Here is a 13,098-nt window from a genome sequence, read left to right as displayed (position 1 = left end):
AGAGCCAAAATATCCAATTAGCTTTTTCATCTTTGAAGATCAAGCTGGTTCTTGATATCTGTGTATTAATGACTTCCTTCAAAAATGCCTTAGAAAATTTGATGAAAAACTAGTGAATAGTGAGAGGCAAAACAAAACAAAAACCCCACAAATGAGGGTGACTCCGTAGCCCCCTTTTGAGAGATTATTTGTGCTTAATGAAGATATGGGCACGATCAGAATCCTGCCCATCCTAAAAATATTTAATGGTGAAAATTTGATGGAAGATGCAAACTAGGGATTACTAGCATAGGGTTGAATGTACTTACCTGTTATCTCAGATTCATAATAATCCTGTGTGCCTTCCTGGAAGACAAGACAGGGTGTCTTTATGATTTTAAAGCATAAATTTGGAAAATGGTAGGTCCATTTGTATGGTAGGGTCATGTCCATCAAAGAGGAATAATAAATAGGACCTACCTCCCATAGGGGTTATTTAACTGTGTTGTAACACAGTCAATTAAAGGCTCCTTAGAAATTTTATATTATATACTAGAGGCCCAGTGCACGAAATTCGTGCACGGGGCGGGGGGTGATGGTGGTGGTGGTGTCCCTCAGCCCAGCCTGCACCCTCTCCAACCTGGGATCCCTCAAGGGATGTCCGACTGCCCATTTAGGCCTGATCCTGGCCTAAACGGGCAGTCCGACATGCCTCTCACAATCCAGGACTGCTGGCTCCCAACTGCTCACCTGCCTGCCTTCCTGATTGCCCCTAACAGCTTCTGCCTGCCAGCCTGTTCACCCCCAAACCACTCCCCTGCCAGCCTGATTGATGCCTAACTGCTCCCCTGCCAGCCTGATTGTCCCTAACTGCCCTCCGATGCAAGCCTGGTCACCCCTAACTGCCCTCTCCTGCAGGCCTGGTCCCCCCCAACTGCTCTCCCCTGCAGGCCTGGGTCCCTCCCAACTGCCCTCCCCTGTTGGCCATCTTGTGTCCACATGGGGCAGCCATCTTGTGTTGGAGTGACAGTCAATTTGCATACTACTCTTTTATTAGATAGGATAGAGGCCTGCTGCATGGGTGGGGGCCAGCTGGTTTGCCCTGAAGGTTGTCCTTGATCAGGGTGGGGGTTTCCTTGGGGCGTGAGGCAGCCTGGGCAAGGGGCCTGTGGTGGCTTGCAGGCTGGCAACGACCCCTGGTGACCCAAGCGGAGGCTCTGGTATCTGGGATTTATTTATCTTCTATAATTGAAACTTTGTAGCCTTGAGCGGAGGCCTGGGCCGGCCAGGGTGTGCAGGAAGCTTGGCTTCCTCCATTGCCAGGGAAACCCAAGCCTCCTGTTCGCTCAATGGCCACAGCCATCTTGGTTGGGTTAATTTGCATACTCGCTCCTGACTGGCTGGTGGGTGTGGCGGAGGTATAGTCAATTTGCATATTACTCTTTTATTAGATAGGATTTTATTGATTTCAGAGAGGGAGAAATAGGATAGAAACATCAATGTTTAAAGAGAGAGAATCACTGATTGGCTGCTTCCTGCACACCCCCTACTGGGGATCGAGCCCACAACCCAGTTCAGTGTCCTTGAACTGAATTGAATCCAGGACCCTTCAGTCCACAGTCCCACGCTCTATGCACGGAGCCAAACCAGCTAGGATTCCTTAGAAATTTTAAGTTCAGGGAAGAGTGTAACTATATAAAAATTTAGTGCCATGTGTTTTTCTGTTTATATATTTACTAGAGGCCCAGTGCACGAAATCGTGCACATGTAGGGTCCCTAGGCCTAGCCTGCGATCAGAGCCATGTCCGCTGCTCTGTGACACTGCTCGCCTCTGCCCCAGGACACCCCATGATGATGCCTCCGCCCCACAACCCTCTGCAACACTACTTGCCACTGCCCCGCGACGCCTCGCAACGCTGTTCGCCGCCACATTCCATGAAGCTGCTCACCACCGCCCCGCGACACTGCTTGCCGCCGCCCCACGATCCTCCGCTACACTGCCGCTGCCCCACGAGTCCAGTCCCCAGTCCCACTCCGCTGCCACCCAGCCCGGTTCCTGTGGTTCCCCGTTGGCCATCCAGCAATGGGAGCCTGTGGGCTGGGGGGAGGGACTGAGAGGTGGTCAATGCACCTCATAGCAACTGGTCGATTGGTTGTTCTGGTCATGATGCCTGGCCTTTTGTTATTATAGATAGTATTCTGCTTCAAGATTCTACCACTTCCAATAAGACAGCAGTATAAAGAAAGATAGAAAAGCCTATATTTCAACCAAATTACGAATATGCCATCAAAAATAAACAAAATTAACAAAATCATACTATATCTTTTTTTTTAACTTTACTTTTTTTTAAAATATATTTTTATTGATTTCAGAGAGGAAGGGAGAAGGAGAGAGAGAGAAACATCATCGATGAGAGAGAATCATGGATCAGCTGCCTTCTGCATGTACCCGAGTGGGGATCAAGCCTGCGGCCCAGGCATGTGCCCTCCACCGGAATCGAACCCGGGACCCTTCAGTCCGCAGGCCGACACTCTATCCACCGAGCCAAACCAGCCAGGGCTCTAGGTACCCTACCCGTGCACAAATTTCTTGTACTGGGCCTCTAGTACCGTATATTAATGGATAAGGTAGTCCATAAATTCTCTATAAGAAATCCTTAATTTTCTATTTTCATTTTGATGGTAAAAAAAAAAAGAGTAATAAATGAATATTTGAGATAATCTAAATGAGCACTTTATAAATGTTGACAACTGAGAAGTTAAAATGATAGTGATTTGTTTGTACCAAACAAAGGTCAAATGATCTCACAAAACCATATATATTCGAAAGTTTTCAGTTGTCCTAATAGAACAGGTTTCTCAACCATTTTGGGCCAGGTAATTCTTGGTTGCAAGGAACTTTTTTGTGCATTGTAGGATGTTTAACAGCACCCTTGGCCTCCACCACCAGATGCCAGTAACCCCATACCCCTAGTTGTGATAATAAAGAATGTCTCCAGACATAGCCAAGTATACCCTGGGGGACAAAATCTCCCCCTGTGGAGAACCACTGCAATAGGAAAAGTGGTGAGAGAATTGAGTCAAACCAAAGTGCACAGGAGAATAAACAGGTCAAATTCAAATGAACCAGAGCTGTAGCAATCTCTACTTCTCTCAAGTTTAAAGAAATATCACTAAAACATTATCATCCATCATATTAATGTTGTCAATGTGAATTTTATTAGTTCTACATTTAATTGTAAATCCATTTGTTTTCCTTTTGCTTTGATGGATTTCCCCCTTAAAAGGCAAGTGTACACATTATTCAAATTTGAATTACATTTTTCCTGGTTTATTCTCTTATAATTAAAACTTTACTCAAGAGACTTCTCACCAATTAAAATGTAACTTTTCTAAATGTCCATTTGGTCCCTAAAGTTTCTTCTAGAATGTTTTTAACTAATCACAGAGACTACTTAATTGAAGAAATTCTCAAGTGCCCAAAAAGGTAAATATGTACTTAGGTATAAAATGTCTTTCTTAAATCCATAAAAAATAACCCCAAAGTTTGAATTATATATACTGAAAAGCTGCAAAAGTTACTGAATAAGTATTATTCACTGTTGCATTCTTCTTTCTTGGCAGATCATTCTTTAAAGGAGTAAAGTAACTGCCAATATATCTTGTCCATATACAGGATGGGGCAAAAGTAGGTTTACAGTTATTCATATAAGAAATAATAATTAATAAATAACATAAGAATAAATTCTGGCCCTAGCTGGTTTGGTTCAATGGATGGAGCATCAGCCTGCAGACTGAAGAGTCCCAGGTTCAATTCCGGCCAAGGGCACATGCCTGTGTTATGGGCTCAATCACCAATGCGGGGCGTGCAGGAGGCAGCCAATCAATGATTCTCATCATTGATGTTCCTCTCTCTCCCTTCCTCTCTGAAATCAATAAAATATATTTTAAAAAAAGAATAAATTCTGTGTTTTGTACACAACACAACTATAAACCCACTTTTGCCACATCCTGTCTAAGCTCTCTCAATTTCTCTTCTTCAAATCAGGCAGAGCTAACAATATATTAAAATAATGTCCAAACGTGTATAAAATGTTGAAAATCTGTCTTAAATAAAACTCTATCAGTAAAATAATCTTAAATTGGTTAGGTGTGATTAAATGTGGAAGAGATTGTTGCATAAAGTATAATACTTCAACCAGCTTGAAAAGTACCCCTGTGGTATAGTAAAAGTAAAGCTTAGTCAAAGCCTGCCTTTTACCTGTGCTCTGAAATCTTTGGTTGGTTGAAAAATAAAGCAAAGGTTTAAAATAATTTTGGTTTAACAGGTTCAGCTTAAGAGAGCATTCCAGCAAAGCCCATAAATCTTACAAACTTAACAAATACAACTATGTACCCCCCAAAAACTGAACAAGTTATGCTAAAGTTACCCACGATCAAATAGCTCAAAATTCTTTAATAAGCCAGAACTGTGCTGTAGATATAAAGATTCATTTCCTCCTTTTAAAATCCCTCGGGACTGCCTTCTTGATGCTAGTAATTCATTAGGTACTGGTTTGTTTTTTTCCCCTAAATAATTTTTTTTAAAAAAAATATGTTTTATTGATTTTTTACAGAGAGGAAGGGAGAGGGATAGAGAACTAAGAACATCTATGAGAGAGAAACATCAATCAGCTGCCTCCTGCACACCCCGCACTGGGGACGTGCCCGCAACCAAGGTACATGCACTTGACCGGAATCGAACCTGGGACCTTTCAGTCCGCAGGCTGACGCTCTATCCACTGAGCCAAACCAGTTTTGGCCTAAATAATTTTTAAAAAAAAGAATGCAAATAAAGTGTAATTTATTTTTCAGCAAGCTTTTCAACATGTAGTATCAGTTTTTTTGTTTTGTTTGTTTTTTGCTTAATTCTCACCCGAGGATATTTTCCCATTGATTTTTAGAGAGTTTGGAAAGAAGTGGGAGAGACAGAGAGAGAGAGAGAGAGAGAGAGAGAGAGAGAGAGAGAGGGGGAGGGAGGAAGGGAGGGAGGGAGGGAGGGAGGGAGAGAGAGAGAAACATCGACTGAGAGAGACACATCTATTGGTTGCCTGGTTGCCTCCTGCAGAGGCCTGGACCGGGACTGGGGACTGAGCCCGCAACCGAGGTACATGTGGCCCTTGACCGAATCCAACCCATGATCTTTCAGTCTGAGGGCCGACTCTCTATCCACTGAGCCAAATCGCCTAGGAGCAGCATCAGTTTCTTGTTGAAGTTAAGATAGCATCTAATTTTATTTTCCTTCTCAAGATTTACCTACCTTCCAAGAGTATAACAAAATGACTTACTGATAGGAAAGAGTAGCTAATAAAGCAAGAACTTTTCTATACAGAAGATGAAACAACCAGCCTGGGATAACTGTTCAAAGTTTCACAAGTTCATAAAGAGGGAGAAAGAAAAACAAAGCTCCCAGTGATCCTTACTTGAATTACCAAATCAAATACAAATTTAGGAACCACTCAAACAAAAAATTTTATGCAAGATTTATGAAGTTCACAATTCTTCACGCTACATAAGTTGGAAGGGGGAGGTCTATGTCAGGACTTCTGTCATGGAAAAAAAAGTCAGATGACTTCATATTAAGACTGGCAGATACAAGAAACCATAGTTCCCAAGTTTTTTCGGTTCACTCAAAATTCAATAGTTATAACAAAAAATAAAGTATATTTTTCTTTGTTAGCAAATAACTATTCCTCACCTGTTTGTGTGCATGATCATAGGAATTGATATGGTTGTCAAACTCCTGATGTTTCTGATATTGCTTATCACAGAGTTCACAGTAAAAGTTGGCTCTGAGGTCTTCCAACGCTTTAGCAATTGCCTTCTCTTTGTCAACATAATCCTGTAAGAACCATAAAATACAAACAAAAAATGAACTTGGTAGAATTTTAAAGTGAATGTTGTAAAGAAGTAGTCTTACCTGAAGAGAAAAAAAGGGCTTTTCATAAATTTAGTGGTACAAGTAAAAGCTGAATGAAACATAAGGGGTAAGCTGGTGGGGCAATTTGTGAGTGGTTGTACTAACAGTTGTCTTCAAATAAACAAATGTTCAAATGAGTTTACTGTGGCATCCCCTATTCTTACCCCTGGCTTAAAAAAAACAACAACCAATCACTCTAGCCAGTTTGGCTCAGTGGATAGAGCGTCGGCCTGAGGACAAAAGGGTCCCAGGTTTGATTCCGGTCAAGGGCACATGCCCGGGTTGTGGGCTCGAGCCCCAGTAGAAGGCAGCCAATCAACAACTCTCTTGCATCATTGATGTTTCTCTGTTTCTCTCTCTCTCTCTCTCTCTCTCTCTCTCTCTCTCTCTCTCTCTCTCTTTCTCCCCCCCCCTTTCCCTTCCTCTCTGAAATAAAAATATATTTAAAAAACAAAAACTACAAAAAACAACCAATCAGATATAACAAACAATTTTTATTGCATTGAGGGGAACATAGAAAAGTAAATCCCGGAGAAGGGCAATGGAAGAAGAAAAACAACAAAACAAAAAAATCAACTATGACCTAAAGCTGAAATCAGAGCTGTGATAGCCAAGGGCTCTCCATAGGACATATGGGTGACAGTGGCGCTTGGGGTCTGAGTAACGTGGGGGAGCTAAACCTGAGAAGCCTCATGTAATAAGCAAAAGAACCTACGAGAGGGCTAGAGAGGTCCCAGGATCTGAGTCTTGGCAGAGAGAATAAAAATACTCTCAGACCCTTGGCCAGTGTAGCTCAGTTGGTTGCAGTGTCAGTTTGTACACCAAAAGGTCATGGGTTCAATTCCTGGTTGGGGCACATACCCAGGTTTTGGGTTCATTCCAAGGTTGGGGTGTGTATAGGAGGTAACTGTCTCTTTCTCCCTCCCTACCTCTCTCCCTAAAATCAATAAAAACATATCCTTGGGTGAGGATTTACTCTATATGTATCTTCCTATATAATAAAGAGCTAATATGCAAATGGTTGTCACGCCCTCACCAGGGACCTGAGGCCGCGCCTGGGTCTCCTGTGATTTCAAGGCACAAGCGGGTAGGCAGGGACTTGACTCTGGATCCTGCGGCGCGCCCCAGACTCTGACAGGAGGGAGAGCTTCATATACATTTTACTAATTTTCTTTCATCTCTGACACTTGTATTATAGAAAAAGGGCAAATAGCAATATTAAAATATTTCCTCTAATTAATTCCCTTTTAATATGCATGAACTTCGTGCACTGGACCACTAGTATATCTATATAATCCTCACACGAGGATATTTTTCCATTTTTTTTTTAAAATATACCTTTATTGATTTCAGAGAGGAAGGGAGAGATAGAAACATCAGTGATGAGAGAGAACCATTGATTGTCTGCCTTCTGCATGCCCCCTACTGGGGATGCAGCCCGCAACCCAGGCATGTGCCCCTGACCTTAATTGAACCTGGGACCCTTCAGTCTGCAGGCCGATGTTCTATCCACTGCACCAAACCAGCTAGGGCTCCATTTTGTGTGTGTGTGTGTGTGTGTGTGTGTGTGTTTTAAAGAAAGAGTGGGAGGGAGGGGGAGAGACAGAGAGACAAACATTGAAGAGAGAGAATCATTGATTGGCTGCCTTCTGCATGCCCCCTATTGGGGACCTAGTCCACAACCCAGGCAAATGCCCTGACTGGGAATTAAACCATGGTCTCCTGGTTCATAGGTCAATCCTCAACCTAGCCGGGTTCCAAACCAGTTTTTATATGATAACCTTAGCTAAACCTGCTTATTTACAAATTTACCTATTTTGTGGTAGAGACTGGGCATACTAGAACATCTTGAAAAACATGTTTCCAGGTCAGTCTTTTTGAAAGCTAACTTATAACATGTTCTAAGATGCAGTTTTCTTATAATTTAGTCCCTTAAAAAGAAAAATACTGAATGAAGTTCTCAAACAGTTTGCTACTCTTGAAACACCTCATCCATTAAAAAAGGCTCAAAAAAAAGGAAAACAGGTACCAAGCTCTCAAAGAACTCCCCCCTCTCCAAGGACTTTTAATAATTTTTACTGCTATTACGGAGCACTGTGTTTTCAAACACAAATGAAATCAAACTTCCCAACAAACATATGAAGTGGGTATTATTAACGCTGTAGTTTTTACAAAGGCAATAAATAGGAAAGTTTAGAAACTTGAGATCTACTACTAATCACCACCAAATGTCAAACAAATGCTGTCAACAGAGATCCTTTTCACTGAAAATATCTTTCAGTGTGAACACCCCACAGGCAAGAAAAGCTTCATTTAAGTACCTTGTACTTCTGTCTTAATTCTTCCGTGTCTTCTTTTTCCACTTCTAGGACACGGCGCCGTTCGGTAGCATCTTCGGCATAATCGAGCTTAACAAAATAAGATATAATTAGTCTTAATTCCTAAAGTATCCCCAATTAGCAATTTAAAAAGTCATCTGCACAAACTACAGTACTGGATGAAAATAAAAAACTCTGTATTTTGCTCAGTAACCTCTTGCTTTATTGTCACCCACAGAGAAAATAGCTTGCATAACATTTCATTAATCCTTTCATGCTGTTGGTTCCCAACAGGCACATTTTTTAAACGGTAATAGACTTTAATTCAGTGGTCTATATCAAAGAATTAGGAGTAAATGGAGAAAATATTTTAGCCAATGAAGATACCATAGATGACAGCTGTGCACATCTCTAAGGGACAAATCTTCTACCATAGCAAATATTTTAAGAGTTAAGCAACACTGCCTATTGAAATGAGTACCAGGGTCTGTGGCATAATCCTGGGCAAATCACTGAATTTCTTTATGCCTCAATTAAAACAGTTATTATTTGCCACCTACCTACCTCAATGGCAGCACTAAGTAAAAATGTAAAATATAATTTTAAATTTCCGAAGAAAAATATTAAAACCACATTCTATCTAATAAATGTATTCTTGCACTGGCATCTGAATTTGGAATTAATATAAATTTTAAATATTCCATAAAACAAGTGAGCTAATGAGATCAGTTTACCTCCATTTCCATGCGACCCATGCCCATGACATCATACTTGAAAACAATCGGAATGGGATCTGTTCTCCCTGTAACAGGAACACATAATCAAGGTAAGATGCAAAGCTAAGCCAAGCCAAAAGCTCACTTTACACATTGGGTTTGGGTGGTTAGAGATCTTGCCTTGGAGTGCAGAGACCAGAAAGCTACAGTGAACCAAACACAAGCCATTCTCACAGCTTACAACCAAACCTACCTCTCCCAGTTTAAGCCCAATTAACCACCTTGATTGTCCTTCCAGTGAGAATAATTCCAGATTACCATGACAAAATTAAGTAATGCAAAGCACTTCTAAGCAATGGCCCCAGGAGGTTTAAAGTAAGTTTTCATCAAGAATCACTTCACTCTTACTGTTCACTGACATCCTCCCATACACACTTTTAAAACTGGAATAAATATTTCAACTGACATGCTTAAATCAAAAAAGCACAGTTTCAAACATGATACAGGAAAACTGTAATTACAACTCTGTAATTACAACTCAGTATGTTTAATATTTTTTGTTTTGTTTTCAAAGATGCTTTACAGTTCAGTGGGGCTATAAAAATTTAAATAAGCAACAACAGTTAGTTGCCCTTAGAAACAAGAACAGTGTTTCTTTTGAACTGGTGCACTGAGGTCCCATTTTCCAAAATGGACTTAACACTGCCTGTGGTAATCGGTAAGCTGTGAAAAGGACTAGTTGCGAAGAAAATTGACTTTAATCTAGTCGATCTATGCTGAAGATTTTTAAAAATGTATATTTAATCCACTCATAACCAGCCAAACAAAGCAAAATGGGGCAGACAAGCACTTTACTACCACAGCTGTTTTACATCACAACTTGCGCTGTTTATTGTGATGTAAGCCCACTGATAAGAGGACTTACCTTATCCGTTGTACACCTTTAGTGAAAAAACACAATGTTTACTTCCCTCATCATTTCACTCAGCCTGGTGTAAACAATTGTCTTTTCTTTTTAAATTTTTTGTTTTTGTTATACACACATGTATATTATACCTTTGGGCTAAAAGTTAAGTTTTGTCAGGCTAAATTTGATCTATTACCAAAATCAAATTAAAAAATAATAACAGATGCCATGATCATGACTAGGTTTGGTCCTGGACAAAAAAGAAGAAACTGTTTTCAAAGGGACCAAGCAACCGCTTGCACCTAGTTGCTCTATAACTGTGGAATTAGTCTTTATTAAAAATAATAATAAAAACAAATTCAGAAGTTTACTTATCACAAATATCCCATTACGTTTTAAATAATAAGGAGATAATTAGGAATAATTATTATAGTGAAAAAAAGTTTAAGTAAATAAAGAGCCTCTAATGCCAGAAAAAAAGTTCTAAAATACAGCCTTCTTTTAGATACTTTTCAAGACTGCCAGTTAAACAAAATGAAAATGCATTATTACCTTATGCCCAATGGTATAATAAATAAGCAGTGACTGCAATCTTTAGCAAAAGGACCAAATTAAGACAGGTTATAAAAATGACTTCCTAGGTGCAATATCACTTTCATAACGTCTCAATCAGGGATTTACTGGTAAAAACAAATGGTCCAATGAAAGAATTGAAAAAAAACAACAACAGCAAAGGAATTTACTTTTTTGTTGTTTTGGTATCTTTTTTGGTCGGTCAGAATTTGTTATTCAAGAATCAAGAAAGTTTTGGAATAAATTCATTACTCTGTAAACCCCTGTTTATAAACTCTGCATTAGTACTTTTGCCTTCTAAGGCAGTCAAAGTTTGTTTTAATTTATTTATAAATTGCAGTAGCAAGTGCTAGTGCCCATTACATTGTGGGGAAATCAAGTTTTTGACAGTATTAAAATTTAATGTTTTAACTGATTTTTTTTTCACTTCTAACACAAACAGATACATCCCTTCTTAACATTACCCTTTAATGAACGAGGATCAGACAAGTTGCATAAGGAAAGGAAAGGAAAATGAAAAAGACCAAGCAGAAGGATGAAGGCTACAACAGAGAAAGTAAGCCTAACATATTGGTGCACTGATGACAAAAGGAGTATTCAGTCTGAAAATAAAAAATTACCACTGCTAAGTTTACCATCACCACAACAAGTCCAGGATCATAATGCTGTAAAAAAGAAACACCATTTGTTAGGCAGAAACCAATGAGGGTAGGAAACAGGCCTTCTAGCAGGCAGCTGGGATGGGGTAAAGTAACCACTGGGCTTTGTCCCTCCCCCAATCTCAGCTGGGGACACAGGAAGGGCGCTTTGTGCTGCAGCAGTTGTTTTCATACTGGACCAGGGTGTGAGATATGTGTGCTGCTACGTGAGAACATAAACAACCTCCTCTTTAATTATGCAGGGGGTGCAAGAAGGTGTTCGTTCAAAGTGAGAGAACTAGCTCTAGCTTCCAATTTCTCATTTAACTACTCATTTTGCTAAATCGGTATTCAGGGCCCAAGGCGGGTATTTTCTTTAAAGAAATAATATCAAAGAGATCAGCTGGACAGTGATGAAGTCATCTGCTTCACTAAAAGAACGCTAAGAGGATTTGAGGGATAGGAGGGGAGTCATCAAGACCTTCCTAAAAATATCTATATCTAGATATCTAGATATAGATATAAATAAAAGGTCTGGAAAATAACCTTAGATCTTCAGTGCCTGGAAAACTACGTGCATTTGAGTTCTGCTATGAATGAGTAAAACTCTTAGAATTTTTTGTCTTTTAATGAAGTCTTCTTCCCAGGCCTGCCAACATCTTTCTGCATAAAACAATGTCAAGCTTTGAATGAGACAAGGAACTCCAGAGAAAGTGGCATCAAAAGGGCTCTCAAATTTCAGTTAGTCCACTCAGAGGTGACTCATAGAAAAGAAAAAGGTTGGCTTTAAAAACAATCTGAAAATGACATTACTGCCCAGGCCAAGTAGTAATGTCTTTCCATTAAGAGGTTCCAGACATACAGGAAGAAGTTATAGCATTTTTTTTTAAAAAAAAACCCTCAATTTATTCATTTGTGATCAATGATAAATCCTATCTTAAAGAACACCATGGTGGAACACATGAATAACAACTTAGTGATGAATTTCAAAAAGTAGGTAGCAACAGAATGTTTGCTAATACGATATTCTCTAGAAAATTCAACTTCTTTTTAAAATAAATTGAACTCTCTATCCAGGTTCCCTATTTCTTGGTTTCTTTTGAAGGGGGCAAATATTTCTTAAAATCTTGAAGAACATTTTGCTTATTTCACTCCAAAGAAGGGAACTTCAATCAAAATACTAAATACTTTCCTACAAAGAAATTGTCTTCCTCAGCCAAAGATCTATAGATGCTATGACTCTGATCTGGCCAACTAGAGAAGGGAAAGAAAAAAAGAAAGCATATCAAATCTAGAATGTGCCAATACTGAATTCATGTAATGAGGGAAAAACTGATACTCATATTTTTAAAAACTTTAAATATATATACACATATCAAATTATATTGTACACCTAGAACTAATATAATGTTGTATCTCAATAAAAATTTTTGAAGAGAAAAAACTGTAAATGATGTTTTACTGACCAACTAGAATTGTGCTTTCTATATTTTAAAAGGCAGTTTTACTTCTACAATGACAAAAGTGCTAAATGTTCATATACACATCTCTTGCTAAAATATCAAGGCATTATGATTTATAACTAGAGAGTAAAGCCAAAAATAAAAATCCACTGATTGCCCCCTGTTTCGGAGAACAATCCCTCATGAATTAGTTTTGATTTTAAAAGTTAAAGATATACCGATCTTCAAAATTGGCCCCAAAGACCTAGGATGTAGAGAAATACCATTTTTTTTTCTTTTGAGAAACATGACTCTTAAATAAATCCAGGAATAGAACAATTGGGAAAAACATTAAAGGACAACCAAAATCTGGTAATCGTCTACACTGAAGGCACATGGCTTCCTATAGAAATTAGAAATGAAGAAGCTTCCAAAGTGATTAAAAACTGGTTGGATAGTCAACAGATGTAAGAATGTAATTTATCTCTACTGCCTTTCCACTTAATAAGATTCATTCAATAACAAATATTTATTACAGATATTTAATCTTACCACTTTAAACTTCT

At 39.2% G+C, this 13,098-nt stretch overlaps 1 protein-coding gene across 4 annotated transcripts in view; it reads right to left on the bottom strand.

Annotated features, from left to right (window-relative positions):
- The window catches only part of GPATCH8 (G-patch domain containing 8), a 73,996-nt gene that overhangs the window by 20,708 nt on the left and 40,190 nt on the right, over nt 1-13,098 (bottom strand). For 3 of the 4 annotated variants that reach the window (XM_079797487.1, XM_079797490.1, XM_079797488.1), the window contains 3 exons: nt 8,991-9,058; nt 8,260-8,346; nt 5,717-5,860 (listed from right to left, as the gene is read on the bottom strand). In XM_079797487.1, the coding sequence (XP_079653613.1) occupies nt 5,717-5,860; nt 8,260-8,346; nt 8,991-9,058 (299 nt within the window). Of the gene's footprint in view, nt 1-5,716; nt 5,861-8,259; nt 8,347-8,990; nt 9,059-11,072; nt 11,118-13,098 lie in introns of all 4 variants that reach the window. The other variant, XM_079797489.1, reaches the window with a different exon arrangement.

The sequence above is a fragment of the Cnephaeus nilssonii genome, assembly GCF_951640355.1.
Source record: "Cnephaeus nilssonii genome assembly, chromosome: 19".
Lineage (NCBI taxonomy): Eukaryota > Metazoa > Chordata > Mammalia > Chiroptera > Vespertilionidae > Cnephaeus > Cnephaeus nilssonii.
The sequence above is the reverse complement of the archived record's forward strand: the minus strand, read 5'-3'. Positions and strand labels throughout refer to the sequence as shown.